General features: G+C 39.8%; 2 protein-coding genes across 4 annotated transcripts in view; one reads left to right on the top strand and one right to left on the bottom strand.

Annotated features, from left to right (window-relative positions):
• LOC309715807 (putative transcription factor ovo-like protein 3) overlaps window positions 1-1,800 on the bottom strand; it is a 28,721-nt gene extending 26,921 nt beyond the window's left edge. The window contains exons 1-2 of one of the 3 annotated variants that reach the window (XR_014279295.1): window positions 1,603-1,800; window positions 1,432-1,493 (exon numbers count right to left, since the gene is read on the bottom strand). The gene's annotated coding sequence lies outside the window, so the exon portion shown is untranslated. Of the gene's footprint in view, window positions 1-1,431; window positions 1,494-1,569 lie in introns of all 3 variants that reach the window. The other 2 variants (XM_082549251.1, XR_014279294.1) reach the window with 2 other exon arrangements.
• A 3,178-nt stretch (window positions 1,801-4,978) lies between these two features.
• Window positions 4,979-21,649, top strand: LOC309715134 (vasodilator-stimulated phosphoprotein-like). Its single transcript, XM_082547980.1, has 13 exons — window positions 4,979-5,157; window positions 11,321-11,492; window positions 12,054-12,234; window positions 13,305-13,353; window positions 17,533-17,860; window positions 18,255-18,358; window positions 18,459-18,507; window positions 18,627-18,669; window positions 18,825-18,864; window positions 18,998-19,069; window positions 20,198-20,264; window positions 20,597-20,654; window positions 20,800-21,649. The coding sequence occupies exons 1-13, from the start codon at window positions 5,153-5,155 to the stop codon at window positions 20,844-20,846; spliced, it is 1,215 nt and encodes a 404-aa protein (XP_082404106.1). The 5' UTR covers window positions 4,979-5,152; the 3' UTR covers window positions 20,847-21,649.
• Window positions 21,650-21,859: the final 210 nt, after the last annotated feature.

Here is a 21,859-nt window from a genome sequence, read left to right as displayed (position 1 = left end):
GACCCTGTGCATATTCATGTAACCACAATAAAAGGAGTGCTATGGGGAACCTGGCTGAGAGTCTGATGGAGGTCAAGTGGTGGGACGACACTTGGCTCCAGGCAGGTCTCCCTCATGCATGAGTAACACAAAGAACTTTGCCTACTTGGTGTTCAATGCTTTTGCTGTGTTTTTAAATTGTCTCGTTCCAGCGGTGGGCCTGTGCTAGACAGACCCAACAGGGTGGCTAACAGCTATTAGCAGCTAGCATCGCATCTAGCATTGGCGTCGTTTAGCTCAAAGCACACAACACTTATAACCAGTGTTGGGAAGTAACGGAATACATGTACCGCCGTTATGTATTTAAAATACAAAATATGAGTAACTGTATTCCGTTACAGTTACTGTTTAAAAAGGTGGTATTCAGAATACAGTTACTTTGTTGAAATCAATGGATTACACTGCGGTACTTTCCTGTTTCATTTTGTCGCGGGTCAGGACTGTTTGGGTTTTGTTTGACAGCTACGTTCTGTTGTTCCAGGCGGCAGCGTTACGGTTGCCATGGTTACAGGGCGACGCTCTCTCTCTCTGCGACTGTGCGTTTCCTGGGTGAGAGAGCGCCTTTTCGTTGTTGATGTTGTTGTGCTAAGCTAACAGGCAGAATGCTACAAGCATAGCTCTAAAGAATGTAGCATCATGGGCAGTGTAGTCCGTGTTGCAGGGAGAATGGACTGCCATACACGTTATGGGTCTGAGCGCGAGGAGAGAGAAAAAGGGGAGTGGAAAGGTACGAGTTGTCATCGAGGAAAAACGGGAGCTGGAAGCATGTAAATATAATAATAACCACTTCAGCCAAGAAGAGTGTCTGACGAGCCTAGTTGTAAGTAAGCTATTAAGACTCGACTGTACACCGTGTTCGTGTTTTCCTCCAAAAACAATAAGTTCCGTTGGAGCAGCCTTTCAACGCCTCTCTCTGTCTCTCGCAAGAAAAGTTGACCCACACAACAAAGTAAAGCTATTTTTCGGCTACAAGCCGACAGGGACCCCGCCGTATTAATCAGAGGTCCCTTTACTACAGTTCGGAGTCGCGGACCTTCAGTAATAGTAATAAATCACACAGCAATAGTACATTCACGTTGTTGTAAAAAGCATGATAATATATTAAGTAATCCAAAGTATTCAGAATACGTTACTGTCATTGAGTAACGTAACGGAATACGTTACAGAATACATTTTGGAGCATGTATTCTGTATTCTGTAATAGAATACATTTTAAAAGTAACCTTCCCAACACTGCTTATAACACACTGTAAAAAACAACAGGAGAAGTGAAACAACACGCCAGATTCTCATAGCTCCCGATTGGTTTTTGTTCAAAGGTTTCTGAGCTGAATCGGCTAGTGAAATACATTATCTAACTTAACAGGTAGCTAACAAAAGCACGTGACTCACCGGGATTTTCAGACACAAATAACTTGACAGACGTTATTCCCTTTGTGGTAAGAGTTCGGGGCCTAATAAAAGAGTACCTTATTAACATTTATACATAAAACAATCTGGTCTCATTAACCGGGTTGCAGTATTGCATACCAAGATACTTTTTCCATGTGCTCCGACACATACTTGACCGCCATCAAAGGGAAGATCTCACAGGAAGAGACAGGTAATACTTCCGGCGCACTAGACGCAAGGTCGTCAGAACACAAAACTGCATCACAGTACCCCCTTGTGACAATAACAGGCTATAGCCTTAGATTACAAAAAGGGATTTTGCAGCCCTGTATTTTACATGGGTTACACTAACATGTAACTCCTCATGTTTTTAAATCAGATATTGGGTCTGTACACGTGACATTATGTTTTTCGTGTTGTTAAATGTGCTGCAAAACAAACTGAGGTAGACTAACTGCTATTTAAAGGCTAAATGAGAATACTCTGCAGGTTAGAGAAGGATAAACAAGTTGGTTTGCTGTACTATGATGGATTTAAAATAAAGAACAGTGTATGTGCCTCACTGGCTGTGGTTTCATGGTCAGAGTAAGGTTACATTAAGTGTAGCAGAAATTCATATGAATTTTAGCTGATGATACTTAGATCCACTGACTGAATTCCACCTTCATATCTTGTTGAATTCAGTTGTGTACATTCACAAAGAGCAGCAGGTCAGCTGATCACAGCATGTACCCTAAAGAAAATCTACTGGAGCTCTCAACAGAAATTATTGTGAGTTATGATTTTTTTCCCCACACTGAGCCATTATAACCAACTTTGGGGGTTCCCCCACCTGCCAACCCCACTTTAACCCTGTTTAGAGCCCACTTTTTCTGTTTAGAGGCAAAGTCATATATATATATATATATATTGTTCACTCAGGACAAATTGCCTTGGGAAACAAAATCAAAGTAAAATTGCTCCCAGCAACACAACTTTTTTTTTTCTCATAATGTTCTATGGCTCCGTTCCTCTTCACCATCTACACTTCTCCCACATCTCTACCCAGTGCTTTCTGCAGAAGTTCTCTGATGACGCTGCAATAGTCGGCCTCATCACTGATGGGGATGACAAGGAGTACAGAGGACTGACCCAAGACTTTGTGGACTGGTGCCAGCTGAACTACCTCTAGATCAACACCAGTAAAACCAAGGAGCTGGTGGTAGACTTTCGCAGGCACAAACATCCTCCACTGCAACCACTGAACATCCAAGGTATGGACATTGAGGCTGTGGACAGTTACAGGTACCTTGGTGTTCATCTGAACAACAAACTGCACTGGATTCATAATTTAGAAGCCTACTACAGGAAAGGGCAAAGCAGACTGTACCTGCTGCGGAGACTCAGGTCGTTTGGAGTAGAGGGCCCACTCCTGAAAACCTTCTATGACTCTGTGGTGGCCTCAGCTATCTTTTACGGTGTGGTCTGCTGTGGTGGCAACATCTCTGCCGGGGACAGGAAGAGCCTGAACAGGCTGTTCCACAGGGTCAGCTCGATTCTAGGATGCCCTCTGGACCCAGTGGAGGTGGTGAGTGACAGGAGAATGGTGGCTAAGCTGTCATCCCTGATGGACAACATCTCCCACCGCATGCAGGAGACTCTGACAGCACTGAGCAGCTCATTCAGTGGCAGGCTGCGGCACCCACGGTGTGGGACGGAGAGATTTCGCAGGTCTTTCCTCCCCACTGCTGTCAGACTCCACAACAAAGACTCCAACTGATCAAACACACACATCCACACATGTGCAATAACTCTAAGTGCAGTACTCTTTTTCTGACAAAGTTGTATTTTTACTCAGTTGTATAAAGCATTTGTACTCTATTTTTTATCCTACTGTATATTTTATTCTACTGTATATAGTATTTTATTCTATTCTGTACAGTTGGGTACAGTATTTTATTCTTATTGTATTCTAATTTTTGCTATATAACTTTGCACTGTCCACTTCCTGCTGTGACAAAACAAATTTCCCACGTGTGGGACTAAAGGTTTTCCTATCTTATAGTCTGATGTTGTAGTCTTCACACTTCTTTTCTAGTCTGCTTAAGGCCTCAGTCACACTTGAGTTAAAATAGGACAGCAACCTCCATGCAAGGACAACTGGTGGTTGGGGGGGGGGGGGGGGGGATTGCATTTGCTGTCTGGGACCGATTGCATGTTTTCTGCACACTACATTAAAAACCCAAAGGAATGCAAGCATTTGCCCACATGGGACAGTAATGTTATCTATCTTAGTAAGAAAAGACTTTCTCTTTCCAACCAAACAATACCTAATTGTACTGTGATTAACATTAACATTTAGCATGCTGACTGAAGTCTCAGATGTAGTTCTTGGGCTTTTTGCAATTTCTCTGTCCTGGAACAATCTTTCTGAACACCTGAGATCAGCTAAAACCGAATAAATACACCTAAACATAGTTATACATCTGAGTAAATTATTTTCTGCTAACCTCTTCATAGGTCTTCTCTCTGTTAGTATCATATTTTCACTCTTAATATGTTCATTTTACCAGAGTTCACAGGGATACTCTGTAACCCTGAGTGTTTGCATTTTTGAGTGTTTGCACTCTTTAATAGTGCTAAAAAGCTGAATCCATGGGTAACGAAAAAGACAAGTTATAATTTTTGACCCAGCACAGGGTTTAAAATGCTATTATTTGTAATAGCTTATCAATAAAGCAAGTCTAAAACCTCTTTTAACATTTTTTTTATTTTAATTTCTAGTGGATTGCAGAGACATTATAAGAATGAGGAACTGCAAAGTGATCATGAAAAGTAAGAGGAAATGAACAACATTCAAATACGACTAGAGATGGCTATTAAAGGAACAAAGCTTGTCACTGACGAGGTGTTGGTTTCATACATATGTATGTGCATACAAATGCATAACTATTTAAAGTCAACACACATGCGAACATGCTAAAACACTGAAGCTGTGCGAATACATATTTAAAAGCAAACTTCAATATTTCAGTAGATGAGGGTTGAAAGTTTGGCAAAGTGCTGTATAAAGCACCAAAACACAAACAGCAACAACACTAATGATAATAGTTAATAGAAGGTAAGAATACACCACTCTTATTCTGCAACAAGAGGATAGTAAAGCAAGATCTGAAGCAGTCACAATTGTTGTAATGAAGACTGAGGGATTACTCATTAGATTTTAATTTGTAGGTTGAAGCCTAAACTTGTTGCTGTTACTTTACTATGACTTTTATTTTTACTACCTACCTATAATACAATGAATACAAACATAACAGTATTGCACAAACGTAATTACAGAAATTTTTGTTAAACCACACATGTGCTCTTTATCTGAAATAGTAATAATAATTATGTCAAGAGGACTCACTCTAATTAAAAACAACAGCTTGATAGAAAAGAAAAAGCAGACAGAAATCAGAGCTATACCGCAGGGAGACAGAAAATGGGGGAGGTGTGAAAATATGAATTTGAAAGAGCGAGTTGAGACGAGAACAGGAAGAAAGAAAAAAACTGTCTAGGAAATGACAATACAAAGGCAGAAGTGCAAATGCTTGCTGCTAAAAAAGTCACAGAGCGAGAGAGCAACTCAAATGTGCAATCAGGGATGACAGTAGGTTCTACAGACACGATTCATTTTGAAGTGAAGAAATATTGTTAAAAAACAAGTGAAACGCTGGATATTGACCAAAGCTGAAATATGGGGTGAGTCATTTTCTTACATTAGTTATATTAATAAAATTTTTTAAACTGAGGAAAGAAACATATGTTCATTCTAATTTTGAATGACTCGTGTAAGAATGTGTAAAACAACACCGACTCTCATAGTGCTCTCTATATTTTACCGAAAAGATATTTAGTTCTGACTACATTTCCTGTTGTCTGCAAGTGTCTGAAGCTTATAACAGGTGCTTCAATTATTATAGTTATTGCGCATAGACTAAACATGTATCTGCATTTCCTTTTTTATGATAATGTTATTTAATCCAAGAAAGCATTCTGGGGAACCAAAACCTTTTGAGAACTTGGTGCATATGACAGGTGAAATACAGTCCATATTAGGCATTGTACTGATCACAGGAAGTGGTCAAAACATGAAAACCTTTGTGACAGGAAGTAAAGCTTTCCCACAGGCTACAGACATTGCAAGTAGCAGACTGAAAACAAGTCAGTGTCATAATGACTTGTAGAGAGATGTAGTCTTTTTATTATTTCATTAATTTTTGTATACAAACATTCAAACCACACAGGATAAATACATAAAGGTATAAATGTATAATTGTTTTAATGAAATAATCATCAAAAATACAAACACATATTTGCCCCATTACTTTACAGTGTACAAATTTAGGGTTCTGAACCTCTGTAAAGCTATGAAGCATTACTTACTTTTCAAATGTGCTAAACAGATTGACTAACTAGAGGAATTAATTTGATTTTATATACAAAATTTGAACAGTTTAGAAATAGAAAAGAAAGTCCACCCTGTATGTATTTTATAGAATTTGAAAAGTTCTATGTGTCAGGACATAATAAATAAAAAGTATATAAAAGAATATGATTATTTTTTAAAAAAAAGGTCTTTGCTAGGTTCTAAAATAATTTTAATATAATCTGGATGTGGAGTTATATAGGTCACATCACACAATTATAACATATTTATTTAACAAAAACCCAAATTTAGTGTGTTTGTGCTTATATAGTATGTTTGGGATTTGCCAAATATTGCATGGTTCAGTTCCCAAATAGCCAAACTCTAGTGTGGTCTGTCTGGAAAACATTGTTCCAGAAAGCTTGTGGTTTATTCCGATAAAACTTTGCAAATATTAAATGTTCTTTAGCAAGAAGAAACTGTCTCCTGGCAGCTCTTCCAAACAAGCAACAATGGTCTTTTTATGGATAGAAACAGTGAAGAGTGACAGGAAAGCAGCGGGAGAGACAGAGAAAGAAATGAGGCAAAGGGCCGCAGGTTGTGTTAAAACCCGCACCGGCCGCTCCCAGCCATACGGCATGTGGTCACCTGCTCATCCCAGTGAGCTAAACCAGCACCCAGTCGGTCTATGCTTCAAGCTTGGGTCCTCTACCAGGAGTCCTGGGAGCTTGAGGGTCCTCAAAAGTATCTTTGCTGTTCCTAGGACTGTGGTCTTGTGGACAGAGATCTCAGATGTCATTCCTGGGATCTGCTGGAGCCACTTGCCCAGTTTGGGGGTCAGTACCCCGAGGCACCATTGCTGCCTTCACCTTCACATCACCTCATGCTCCTCTCCTAGCCCTTGGTATTTCTTGAGCTTCTCGTGTTCCTTATTCCCAATGTTGCCATCTTCTTCTGTTTGTCCACTAAGTCAGGGCTGACTTGGCATAGATGTTTCTGTACACTGTTCCAGCCACTTGATTATAGCGTTCCATGTATCCCCTGCCTGCTAGCATCTTACACCTTTCTGTTACGTGCTGGATCCCAGCCTCTATTGATCGTGTGACTTAGACTTCTCTGCATTTAATCATACTTGTTATTAATATCTGGCTCTCTCCTACAGCATGTCATTTGTCCTGTCTTCTTTCTCTCACCCGAAATGGTCACAGTATATGGCCACCCCTCCCTTAGCCTGGCTCTGAAGGAGGTTTCTTTTTGTTGAAAGGGAGTCTTTCCTTCTCACGGTCACCAAAGTGCTTGCTCATTGGGGGTCACATGATTGTTAGGTTTTTATCTGTATGCACTATTGTAGGGTCTAACTTACAATATAAAGCACCTTGAGGTGACTGCTGTTGTGATTTGATGCTGTATAAATAAAATTGAATTCAAGTCAATTGAACTGAATTGTGTTTAAAGTTTGTTCCCATACTGACATAATTAGTGCCTCTGTGGTGTCTTTTAGTCATTGTCCTGTCATTGGTAAGATTTTTCAATAACAGGTGCCTATCCTTCCATTGTGGTCCCTCCTCTAGCACTTCTTGTGTCTCGGGTTTCTGGTGCACTAAGCACGCGATCATTATAGCCAGCTTCTTGATGTACTTATGGATCTTTGTTGTTTCATTCAGAATAATGGTTCTGATACTTACTACTACTCGGCGTCCTTTCTTCCACTTAGCGTACAATCTGAGGATGCTGGACTGGTGATACCCTCTAAGCATGATAAGGAGCATTATTGTCTTGACTCAGTGGATTTTATCTCATCCTTTATTTAGTGGAGCTTATTATCTCAACAGGGCACTGATGTTGCATATACCTACAAACATTTGTGAAAGAATGGGTTGGTCTAAGGGGCTCAGTGAATTCCAACATGGTACTGTTCAGAGCACTATGTTGGAGTACCAAGCAGAGTTGAGATTCTGAGGCCACAAAAGTGGAAGCCTTCTGTCACCTGGCTACTTCTAGAAATTCTGTACATAAAAATTATTAACAGAATTGGTGAAAAGGGGTAGCCCTGGCGAAGACACGCACCAGGAATGAGTCTGTCAATGTCTGTTGGCAATGCATACATTGCTCCTGCAACAGTTGTACAGAGACTGAATGGCAACGCCTGAAGCACCCCCCAGTAGGACACTCCAAAGGACACAGTCGAATGCCTTCTCCAAGTTCCCCATACACATGTAGATGAATTGGACACACTCAAATATTCTTCCAAGGATAAAGAGCTAGTCCAGTGTTCCATGAACAGGATCTGCATTGTTTGTCAGTTAGGTTTGACTAATGGACAAACTCTTTTTCAGCAACCTGGCATACATCTTCTCAGGGAGGCTCGTATTCATAAAAAAGCATTTTGTAAATTATTTATCATAACCTTGGTTTTACTTGGCCTATTAACACAATTTAAAAACTAACCTATAGTTTATACACACTCTTAAAACAAACAAAAAAAGAAATAGACTCCACATGGCTGCATATTACTGCTATGTCATCTTAAATCAGTCATGTGATTTGGACACGCTCATCAACTCCAGGGGATTAATGACCTCAGTGACCTTGTTTTCAGTGATGGGAAAGTTGTCTCCCTCGTCCCTAGAGTCTACTTTCTCTACAGAAGTCGAGAAGGAGGTATTCTTTCCGCTACCCGATTATATCCTCTGTTTTTGCTTCAGCTACCGCCCGAGACATGTTCTGCTTGGCATGCTAGTACCCATCAGCTGCCTCAAAAGTTCCAAAGGTTAACTAAACCTGATAGGACTCCTCATCTCTGGTGTCCACTAGGGATGGGTACCGGTATCCGGTGCCATTATGACATAAACGGTAGTAACCAGACCGAAAAGCAGCGCACATTTCGGTGCTTTATTTCGGTGCTTTTTTTCCCCTGAGATGTCATACACTTTGGATTCCAGCCAATCATTTTACCTTTGCAAGCGCAGTAGGTACGTACGTACGTATGTTCTTTTAGAGCAGAGCTACAGATTAAAAACGCCCAAGGCGAAGCGGTCAAAAGTCTGGCTGTACTTCACAGCAAAAGATGCAAACTCAACAGCCTGCAACAAGTGCTTTAAGGTGATACTAAGGTGATGCAAAGGAGGTAACACCTCGAATCTGATGAAAAACCTGGCGACGCATAGCATTTTTTTAAAAGCCGTATTTGATAGCTTGCTGCGAGACCTCACATCGAGCACATCTACTGCGGGTGTGGTGCCTGTTATCGGTCCCGGAGTTAGCAACACCCCCCAAAAACCCGAAGAGGAGAGTCCTGGCCCCTAGCCCTGCCAGTGTAGCAGAAATGATGACGGATGATGATGGCAGCAGCAGCCATTCTTCTCTGGGTCAGTAGCTTAATGTTGTTCGTGTGTAATTTACGTTGAGTAGGCTAACCACGTTATTAAATTAATGCACGTAAGGTGAACTAGCAAACACCGTCGTAGTTACATGCGGCTGTCTTCTTGTTTGATGGCAGATACTCCCTTCACCCTGGCCAAAAAAGCTAAAATGACCAAAGAAAAAGTTGGAAACAGCTAAACATGAGAGGTTTTTGGACAAAGTTGGTGTTTTTTTTCCCCCATTGATTAAGCACTGCTTCCAGCCAAGAGTGATACCATAAATCCCCTATAGCTGCAGAAAAGGCTAACATTGTTGTCTTTTTTACAAAAAAAACAGCTAAACATGAGAGGTTTTAGGACAAAGTTTGTGTTCTTCATTCTTTAAGCACCAGTTTGAGCACCGTTTAAGCACGGGCACCGTTTCAAAAGTACCGGTTTGGTACTGGTATCGGATAAAGCCTAAACGATACCCATCCCTAGTGTCTACCATCTGGTTCATCTGGTTACTGCCATAACAGGGGCCAACCACCTTGCAGCATCTACTTGCAGCTGCCTCAGCAGTCTAGGTGCAGATTCTTTCTCCAGCCACAGAATGCTGTTGTATTTCTGCCGGAGGTGAGAGTTGAAGATCTCCTGGATCAGGGGCCAGCACACCCTCACTGTACGTTTAGGTGTGGCACATGTGTCAGGCATCCTCTTGCCACCTGATTTAATTAGCCACCAGGTGAATGGTAAATGGCCTGCATTTGTATAGCGCTTTTCTAGTCCTTAAGGACCCCATAGCTTTACACTACATTCAGTCATTCATCCATTCACACACACAAGGCTGCCGGACACAGGCGCCACCGGGCCCTCTGACCACCAGTAGGCAAACATGGGGTTAGTATCTTGCCCAAGGATATTTGGCATGCAGCCAGGAGGCAGCCTGGGATCGAACCACCAACCTTCTGATTAGTGGCTGACCTGCTCTGTCACCTGAGCTACAGCCACCCATAAGGTGGTTGACAGCTCAGCTTCTCTCTTCATCCAAGTGTCCAGCTCAAAGGTCGTAGATCAGATGATATGATTACAATATTGATCGCTGATCTGTGACCTAGGATGTCCTGGTGCCACTTACACTTATGGATACCCTTAACATGGTGTTGGTCATGGACAAACTGTGGTTTGCACAAAACTCCAATGATGAAACACTACTCAGGTTCAGATCAGGCAGATAGTTCCTTGAAGTACTCAATGACCATAAGAAGGCTGGGTACTCTGAACTGTTGCTTGGCGTGTAACTCCCTCCACCATGGGTTACACGAGTCCAGTCATAAAATTTCCTCATTAATAAATGTAACTCTTAGTGGAATTACAAACAAATTGGAAGCGATTGGGAACAACAGCAATTTAGCCATGAAGTGGTAGGCTGCATAAAGTCATAGTGAGGGATCTCAAACTTTCTGCGATTTCATCGCTACACACCTCCGAACTTCATGTGACCTTCAGATTAGCTCAAGAATAGTGTGTTTCATTTAATGGGTTCATTTAATGCTTCATTTACTGGGTTTCCTTGGTAGAGCAACTGCATCCAAGCCTTACATCACCAAGCGTAATGCAGAGCATTGGATGCATCACCAACACTCTATAGATGTCGAAACGCGTTCTGTGGAGTGACAAATCATGCTTTTCCATCAGCAATCCAATGGATGAGTCTGGGTTTGGCAGTTGCCAGGACAGTAATACTTGTCTGACTGCATTGTGCCAAGTGTAAAGTTTGGTGCAGGGGTATTATGATGTGGCCTTGCTTTTCTGGAGCTCAGCCTGGGCTTCTAGCTCCAGTGAAAGGAACTCTTAAAACTTCAGCATTCCAAGATATCCATAAAGACATTGATGAGCAAGTTTGGTGTGGAAGAACATGACTGGCCTGCACCTGAGCCCTACCTCAACCCAACTGAACACAAATGCACTTCTGAAAGAATTATCAAAATTTCCTGTAAACTCACTCCTAAATCTTATGGAAAGCCTTCCCGGAAGAGTTCGTGTTATAGAAGAATGTTCATGTTTCTTTTATCTGTACACTTACACCATTTTAGTATTTTGTTCTTGCACTGCATCTGGTCATCTTTTTTTTCCTAATCATTCCCTCAAACAGTGAGTCCAGTATCTGTCAGGTGAGGGCAACAGTCATGCTGTATGATGACAACAGCAAGCGCTGGGTGCCAGCAGGATCTGACAGTACATCTATAAGCCGTGTCCAGATCTATCACAACCCTTCAGCAAACACCTTCAGAGTAGTGGGACGCAAACTGCAGGCTGACCAGCAGGTACAAGAAAAGCATACACACGAAACCAGACAATTGCCTTCTCATGTTCTGATTGGACAGACACTAACACACACACACACACACACACACACACACACACACGCACACACACACACACACACACACACACATATATATCACCCTGGGATTTTGCAAGTTCAGGGTGATCAATTTATTCACAAATACACTGTTCAAAAATCATACAATGTGATTACCGCATTTTTCTTTTCAGATTCTTTTCAGATATATATATATATATATATATATATATATATATATATATATATATATATATATATATATGTATATGTATGTATGTATGTATGTATATACACTTTGAGACACACAGTGTATTCTGTTCACCTTGCACAGACTTAATAATTAACAGATGAATACCCACAACATGTGTTGGTTTATTCCATGCATACTACAATCTACTGTGGACCAAGCATCAGCAATATGATCTCACATATAATTATATATTTAAACAAATTTACTTCTGGCCTGACTAACTTTATATTTAATTTACATTTATTATCCTTCGCTTCCTGTTTTCATCAGGTGGTGATCAATTGTCCCATTATCAAAGGAATGAAGTATAATCAAGCCACACCAAATTTCCATCAGTGGCGTGATCACAAGCAGGTGTGGGGGCTAAATTTTGGCAGTAAAGAAGATGCTACTCTGTTTGCCAACACCATGACGCATGCTTTAGATACTGTCAGTGCCCCGGCAGTTGCAGGTAACCACACCAGTGCAAGAAGACATGTTAGATCCAGATCGTGCAGTATTCCTGTCTGTCAGATTTGGTGAAGACTGAGGACCCTTAATGCAGACTCTTAGACAGGCAGGTTCCAGTGAATATAATCCTTTATTGAAGGTAAACCAAAAGCCATAAGAACACACGGAAATGCCTGGAAAACCCTGGGAGCTAGGAAACAAAGATGTAACACAAGGAACAGGATGCACAGTAAACAAGAAACAGGTTGATGCGAAAAAAAAGCTATGGGGAGATGAAGGCCAAAAACACACAAGGTAATTAGGGAAGATGGGAAACATTAGGGAACATAGCTATTACTGATAAGAAAAACGGGAATAGCAAAACAGTAACTGATACAAAAGGCACATGGGAAAAGGCTAAAACAAGGAGCATAGCAATGTCTTTATATTCTGACAATAATCTGTAAGTGTGGTATGGTGGTGGGGTGGGGATAATATGTGAGTGACACAGAGTGGAAAAAAGATATAAGAGATATAAGTATGTAAAAAAAAGTGTGTTGCTAATCTCTCTAAGATTAGAAATCACAAAATCAAAACAAATAGTACAACATGAATTGCATAAAGAAATGTATTAGGCACACTGAAAACTAATAAGCCTAAAAACCAGTGTACTGTCCTATAAATAAATGTTAGTTAATACAATTATTTTTGATTATTAGGCATTTATTCCAACTACTTTTTGGAGTTGGACTATAACTCTGTTTAGATACTTATACAGAAAAACATTTCTATGCCTGAATTAAAACAATTCTTCAAAAAAGTGAGATAAAATTTCTTCAAACCATTGTAAAAGATTCCCTGCCAGTTATCAAAAGGGCTCAATAGCATTTTTTAATTGTTATTAGCCACCAAGTGGCATTTGAGACTCAATGTGGTAACTCAGTTCACACTGGCAGTAAATACAAATAACTGAATTTGCATGAATGTGTTATCATCTCGTTGGCTTTGAGAGCCCTAATATAAGCATACATGCATATTTTATATTATCTATGTAATATATTAATTTTAAATAATTTTAATGCTTTTTCTTAGGCCCAGCTCAGAACGGCCCCACTGCACAGCAGCTGGAACAACAGAGAAGGTACCGTTCATTCTTAATTATACTAAGGCTAATATCTATTTTATGTCATTGGTTTTTAGGTTTTGTTTCTGCTTTTAATTAACATTTTCAGCAGTTATTACAGACTAATAAAGACTACAATGCAAATGCAGAGATATGTTGTTTACAGCAGATAGTCCACATATCTATTTTCTCCTTGATACAAGTCATGAGTTCATCAGTCTGCAGGCACTAGTATACTCTGCACTGGTTGCTTGCTCTGCACAGTCACTTCTATTTATGCTCACCATTAAGACGTAAATAGCAGCTGCATTATTTTCCTGAACAACAGTTTTCTCTGCTTAGACAATAGCACCACATCAGCGCTGATACAGAAAGCAAAGTCATTGCCAAGTATTTTTCAATAAAGTCTCATGTTATCAAAATGTTTCCACTCCCTCTGTAGAATTTATGAAACTCTGACCTTCTGATATATCACTAGAATTGCAGAATAAACTAACATGGCTGTACACTTGACTGTCAAAACCTAGCTGTGGCGGCAGCAGTGCAATGCACCAGGTTACAGAAGCTGAGGCTACGTCCACACTAATGCGTTTTTGTTTGAAAACGCATCACCTTCTCTCCGTTTTGGCCTCCCGTCCACACTGAGATGGCATTTTCCCCAAGGAAAAATGCCATATTTTTGAAAACGCTCTCGAAAACGCATACATTTCAAAATGGAGCTGTCCCATCGCAGTGTGGACACTTGAAAACGCAGACTTGACAGATGTTGGTCATATGATGCATGTTGTTGGATTAGTTGAAGGGCTTAAAGCATCAAGGAAGGGTTAATGAGGAATATGAGTGAGGTTTGTAGGCGGCTGCTGGTGGCTGCAAGCACATCATCTCTCAGATCTCCAGCTAAGCACGTTTCCAGGGAGGGAGCAGGGGAAAGAGGGCAGTCTGGCAGCGCGCTAATTATCCCACTGCAAGCGAGCTAGTTGGAACACAAGTGCACAGTCAGCAGGCACTAATTAGGGTTTCTCTTATGTGGATGTGACATTATTTTTGGAGCACACAGCCTAAAAGCAAAGATGTTTACACCTTGCTTATCTCACCCACCTCCTAGACCTCTTCTGGAGGACACCAAAGTGTCTCCCAGCCAGCCAAAAGTAATGATCTCATGGCTGGCTTGTATGTTCTGGGTTTGCCCTGGCGTCTTCTTCTAGTTTGGCATGCCCAAAATACCTCAGCTAGGAAGCACCTTGTAGGTGTCCTTGTTACATTCTTGAACCACCTCAACTGGTTCCTTTCATGATGGGGGAGTAGCAACTCTACCTTGTGCCCTTGCTGAATGACTGAGCTCCTCAATCTATCTTGAATGCTTCTGCAGTGGTCCTATGGACAGACTACGCTTTTTCTGCTGATAAAGACCTCCTCCCAAACTACACCAAAGTGATGAGTTAGATGACAAAAATAAAATGTCCTTTTTTCCACTATCTACAATGAAAAGTATAAAATATGAGAAATATGAGAAAATAAACTACAAAGTTGCTTTTATTAAAGTAAAGAAAATCACAAAGTTACATGAGAAATTTAACAAGGTAAATCAAACCTGCAACTCAATGGGGGGAAAAAAACAAAACAAAAAAAAAAACATACTGCAAGGGAGGACACAACTTTGAGGGATAACATGACAAAGAACAAATGGAGAAAATACATACCCACCAGGGAAAACAGCTGGATGGAATTAGACTAATGAGACAGGGGCAAACAAAACTAAACACAGCACAAGACACAAGGGACTATCAAAATAAAATAGGAAGTAATACACTGAGACCCAGGACTAAGACATGAACTTAAGGGGAAATAAACAAACATGGAGACATGACTGACTGGGGTGACAGAAAGGGAACACAAAAACAATGATAACTGAAGAAAACATAACCAAATGAGGAAGAGAGACTAGAAACAAAGGAAATATAACATGATGAAAAAAGAAACTAGAATCATGAACCAGAAATATAGATACTACGCTATCTATAAATATAAAACATAAACAGAAGACTGTAGAGCTCAAACACAAAACGCATCTTTACCTAGAATGCACCTAAAGACCTATAGATTAGGAGAGCAAAACTATAATACAAAGATAATAAAAAATGAGTCAAACCCAAAAATCTTTTTTTTAAAAAACCATAGCACTTGGACTGATGGAAAGGAGAGTTTCTTTGGTCCAGCCCACTTAACATCAAAGTGGTTTGTATGTAGCCCACAACGTAAAAATGAATTTGACCCCCCTGGTCTACATATTGTAGCTGTTTGCTGTAAATAAGGGCAATGTCACAAACAACTGTTCTGTGGCACACTCTCCTTGTGCTGTGGCTGGTCCTTCACTCACCCATAGAGAAAACTGAAACTATAACGCCTGAAACCAGGTGTTAAACAAATGAAAATTGTCTTCTGTAACCACCACTTCACTTTCATGCTTTTATATTTTTTGGGGCTTCTACTAAAATTTGTGGTGAACTCTGCTGTCACTGCCTTACCATGATCCACTTTTCAAACAGTCAGCCAGTTAGTCACACCTATCCATAGTGTTTTTGGAAGACTGCACGAGAGTTGTTTGCGTATGTTGAAAACCCCTCTCCATAGGTTTGGCATAGGCAAAAAGGTACGCAAATGGACACATTCACTGTATCGTAAATTAAACATAAAAGAAAGTTCAGACACACTCCAGGCAAAGCTTATTTGAAAATCACTATAGACCTTCATGTGACTTTCAGATTAGCTCATGAACAGTGCATAGAAAGCTTCATTTAATTGGTTTCTTTGGCCAATCAGCTGCATCCAAGCCTTACATCACCAAGCGTAATGCAGAACATTGGATGCATCACACCACCACTTCACTCTAGGGAAATGGAAACAATATCAAAAGTGACCCACCGTTGACAATTTGGGCTTCTCCATCTAGTAATCTGGTGGGTGAGTCTGGGTTTGGCAGTTGGCAGGAGAATGGTACTTGTCTGACAGCACTGTGCCAAGGATAAATATTTGGTGGTGGATGGATTATGATGTGGCAACCTTTTTTCAGGAGTAGGCCCTGGCTTCTTACTTCCACTGAAAGGAACTCTTAATGCTTCCGACATGTCAGACATTTTGGACTATATCATGCTCTCAGCTTTGTGGGAACAGTTTGGAGATGCCCCCTTTCTGTTGCAACATGACGCACCAGTGCACAAAGCAAGGTCTATAAAGACATTAATGAGCAAGTTTGGTGTGGTAGAACATGACTGGCCTATACAGAGCAACAATCTTAACCCAACAGAACACTTTTGAGATGAGTTAGAGCAGAGACTGTGAGTCAAGCCCCCTCATCAAAGATCAGTGATGAGGGGGTACCCCAGCTGGGTAGCTTGGGGAGCCCCTCTGTAAGAAGGCCAGATACTCTAACCTGCTGCTCGACACGTAAGCACAGCCAACAGTCAGGACCTGTATCGTTTACTCGAGAGTTGGTTCTGTACTACTCCATCAGATCTGCTTAACTCTATGTTTCTTGACTGTAGTTTAAAACCACAAACTCTTGGGACCAATCTGGACTCTTTGCATCTCAGATTTAATCAAAGGGGAATTTTATAGTATATAATTTCCTGGATTCTCTTTCATACTCCCTTACCACTTGAAAAGTGTTCCTCCCATCCATGTCCATAACAAACAACTACAATTGAAAAGAGGTGGTTGCTTTCAACACCAGCTATGAGGAACTGATATTGTAGTTCTCAGGCACTTCAACTGCAACTTACACCTTGCCTCAGTTGACCTTAATAGGTCACATGATAGGGTGGGTCTCACAGAGGTTTCACCCTTGTCCCCTTCTGATGGTAATGGCCTATGCCTTTTTTGACTCACATGATCTGTATTAGGTCAACAACCACCTCCAGAGGGGACACCACTACTTGTTAAATACCTGGAATTCTTTTGTTTGTCTTTTGTTTCTGGAACCCTGGGATGGGAGGTGAAGCATACTCAGAAACTTAAAGAAATCAAGTTCCTTTCTTTTTCTAACCTCTTAAAACTACCACGATTTGCACGACTATGAACCTCCACACACAATATAAAGGATGGATTTTCAGTGAAATATAAACACATGTATTATACCTGTTGAGGTTTTTATACAAACAGCAGCACTTAGCTCTAATTTATCTGTCTATCTTCGTCTAGACTCGAACGTCAGAAGCAGGAACAGCAAGAGAAAGAACGTCTGGAGCGAGAACGCCAGGCCACTGTATCAGCACCTCCTGCCCCTCCTGCCCCTCCTGCCCCACCAGCTACTTCACCTGCCCCACCAGCACCCCCACCACCTCCAGGTCCACCCCCACCTCCTTCTGGGGGATGCCCACCTGCACCTCCACCACCTCCATCTGGAGGTATGGTTCCACCTGCACCTCCACCCCCACCGGTTGCAGGAGGCAGTGGAGGAGGTGGAGGTGGCAGTGGAAATGATCTGGCTGCAGCTCTAGCAGGAGCCAAATTGCGCAAAACAGTAAAGGTATGAGCAAATACATATAAATACAAATACATATATGCATATACATATACGGGGTGGCTGTAGCTCAGGAGGTAGAACAGGTCACCTATTGATTGGAAGTTCAGTGGTTTGAGCCATGGCTCCTCCAGTCTGCATGCCAAGTATTCTTGTACACGATACTAACCCAAAGTTGCTCTCCCATGCGTCCATTGGAGTGTGTTGTTGTATAGAGCACTTTGAGTACTCCGGGAGAGTAGAAAAGTGCTATATCAGTCCATTTATGTATTTGTGTTCTCTAAAACCCTGATGCACACACACATTTTACTATTTGTATTTAGTTTTATGTTTTTCAAAAGGATCTATTCATTGGACCAAACGGCTTTAAACACAGTGATGTGCATTTTTTTGTGTTAAGGATGAGGGAGGTTCAGCAGCCCCAGCCCCGAAACCACAGTCCTCATCTGGTGGAAGTGGAGGAGGTGATCTAATGGGAGAAATGAGTGCCATCCTTGCAAGAAGGCAAGTCATAATCGAGAGATATACATCTTAGAAATACTTGTGATAGTCTGATATGGAGGATCTCATTGTTTGTATTGTAATGGATTTCTTTTTTTAATAGGCGAAAAGCTGCTGATAAGCCAGCTGTAAAAAAGGAAGAATCTCACAATGTAAGCCCCATGCTCTCAAGAAGACCCATAAGATTTTTTTATGGGTCTGTAGTATTTGTAGATTTAATAAGATTTAAATATTGAATTATAACTGTAATTATCTTTATACGTAACTACAGGAGGATTCTGAGTCCTCTGTATCGAAATCCTCAGGTGTAGCGGGTGAGTAATCACAGCTGTGTAGATAAAGAAAGATAAATGCCTCTCTTTACACTACAGCCAGCATTGTACATAGACTTTTTGTGAAAGAAACAAAAACATTTAATTTGAGGATATTAACATGAAATGCAATAATAAATACAACAATTCCCCACCAGAAATCAATCAATCCAAGGAAAAATCTGCCACCATGCCAAGGTAAGAGACTGGTTCAGACTTTCACTTTACAACTGATCCATACATTATATACTAAACAACAACCTATTTTGAGCCATCCACAGCAATTCAGCAATCAACAACTTTCCTAAAACATCTGTGTTCTTTGCAACAGAGCCAAATCCTTAACCACCAATCAAAAAGACTCAAGCCCAAGTTCAAACTCTGCCACTACTCCAGTGTCCAGGTACTAGTCTCCCCCCTGACTCTGCCTACTACATAGGTTCTCTTCTAAGATGATATGCATTCAATGAAGATCTATTCCAATCTGAAAGAGATACTTATTTGTTTGTTGGTGTGTGCGGCATTTCTATTTTCTACTTTGTCTTACTGTCATAAGATTAACTATCAACTGCTTTTATTGTTTCTGCCTGAAACAAAGTGTGTTGCTTCCCCTGGCCAGCTCATGTTTGAGATGAAGATAATGCTTTGTTTTTAACCACATGTTCCCACAGATAACCAGCAGAGCTGTGAGCATGACTGTACAAATAGCTTACTCTGTTGTAATCGCAAAACTGCAAACATTAAGTGAAAGGCACACCAGAGCTACACCCAGCCATAGTTTTATGAACTCATTAATATTTGTCAATGCAAATAATTAGTCTGCTTGTCTATGCACTTATTTAACTTAGATATTAAAACTTACTTTATTATTTTAATATATGTATTATACAGGCATTAAAATTGTTTGTACTTTAATGCAAAGTGACACAAAAGCATATAGGACTTTTATACAACTTTCATATTTGCTGAATATTAACAACAAACATGTCAATTTTTTAAAATCTGTATTATTTTAGGCAAAAGGGATCTTAGCTGACTGCCTGTTACAAGAACAGGCTTGGCCAGCACAGACACCTGATGTCTGACAGAACAATTCATTTCAATTGTATAGCACCATATCACAACAACAGTTGCCTCAAGCATGCCATCTGCATCATCCCCACATAATAATAATAATAATAATAATATAAAAATGTGATATTTTAATAATTAATTTAAAATATTAATATTTTCAGTGTGGTGGCCTCAAACTTGCTTCCATTTAGTTTTAGAGATTTCCACATAAAATTCCAAATTATTAGTGATTATTTGCTTCTGCTTTGAAAAACACATTGAGTGTGACATGCTGCCACTATCCTGCTCAACTGATTCAGTGAGTGTTCCACTTTCTGTAGCATAGCACTCCAAACTAATTTAAAAGAAAGAAACATTATTGGAACACGTACATGAAGATAAAAGTAAGTGTTTGGCCTAAAATATGACCTCTTTGATTGTGTTTGCTTCAGTGTAATAAAGTATCTTTCTTTTGTAGGATGAAGGTGGTGAAGAAGAACTCAGATGGTACAGGAAATGATAGTGATATGGAAAAATTTAAACAGGTTTGTTCCTCCATCTTTATATAAATACACACCAATATCCTACAACTCCTTAGTAAATAGTATAACTTTCTGTGATGACATAAATCTATTTTAGTTCCTTTGAAACAAGAGAAGCTATTCAGTATGTAAAATATGTGTTCTAAGCCTCTGCTTGTTTTTCCCAGGACTTGCATTATAAAGCCATTTCATCTAAAGAACCTTAAATCATAGTTGCAAAGCTTCTAACATTGTTTCCAGATTTGTACTATTGTACACATAACGTTTTAAGGCTCTTTATTAAAACAAAATGTACTTCTTTTATGCAAAACGTCATACTCTGTCTGCATTTGAAGGAAATCCTTGAAGAAATAAAAAAGGAACTCTACAAAGTAAAGGAAGAAATTATCACAGGTGAGTTCTAACGTATATACTATCCATATGTCAGATGAACCTAGAGGAACTATGTCAGAGGAACCTAGGGCATACATGTAGAAACTACTCATATACAGTATGTTGTGATCTTGTGTTATACCAGAATATTGCTCTGTTTTTCTAGCTCTGATGCAGGAGCTACAAAGGTCACAGCTCAAGGATGAAGACTGAAGAACTGATCAAAAGGGAAAAAAATGGATGCTTATCTTGCAGTGCTCACAGTGCTTTACTTGGCGAAATTATTTTATTTTACATTGTTTAATTTGTTTTCATGCAATGGACTTTAAGGTCTGATCAGTCCTAAGACTATGAACATGAACACATTTTCAAATAAAATATTATTATCATTATTTTTCCCCGATGTCTTGCTTAGTTATGGAAATCAGAATTGAATTCCAATTATTTTCTAGGAGTTGTAAATTTTAGTGTTTCATGTAATATTCATCAACAGACATATGAATGACATGCCCAGGCATTTTTATCAGTGGCAGGTAACAGTAATCTGCTCAGACAGGTTGTTGACACTTTTACCATCAAACAATTTCAAGTCCTTGCAAAATTAGTAGTGCACACTACTGGTTTTGTAGCTCCAAGGATATACATTTCAGCACATGTTAACTTACATTCTTGAAAATGGGTTAGAAATTTGACTTTTTAATAGAATAGAATAGAATAGAATAGAATAGAAAAGAATAGAACTTTGGGGAGTTCCATTCCAGGAAATTCCAGCAGCTGTTGTTGAATGTCTAAAATTACACAACATTGCGCAAGTGAAGTTATTTACATGTATGTACATTTCAGGGTATACCAGGAAAAACTCCATATGACCCCACGTAGAACTATGATACCTTTCAGATGTGAAAACATTATTTTTGATATTCTTCCATTGTCATCTGATAAAGTACTCTTTAAAAGTACTCAAAAATAAAGCTTATCTTGTTAAAAAATAATAAAAATTGTGACAAGCAAGCAAATTTTGTGTATGATTTTTCATTAAAACTGGGTAAAAATGGAATTTATAATGTTTTTAATATAATGTAGGTCACATACACTTGATTAAAAAAAATAGAAGTTAATAAAAATTTAAAAAGCTAGGTGGCATTTTATAATATCTACACACTATTAAGCATTAAAGAAGTATTAGTTAAAACTCAATCATAAAGTATTGTTCCTCCTTAGTATGT

Source organism: Aulonocara stuartgranti (genome assembly GCF_965226115.1).
Source record: "Aulonocara stuartgranti genome assembly, chromosome: 10".
NCBI lineage: Eukaryota > Metazoa > Chordata > Actinopteri > Cichliformes > Cichlidae > Aulonocara > Aulonocara stuartgranti.
This window is presented reverse-complemented; position numbering and strand designations above follow the sequence as displayed.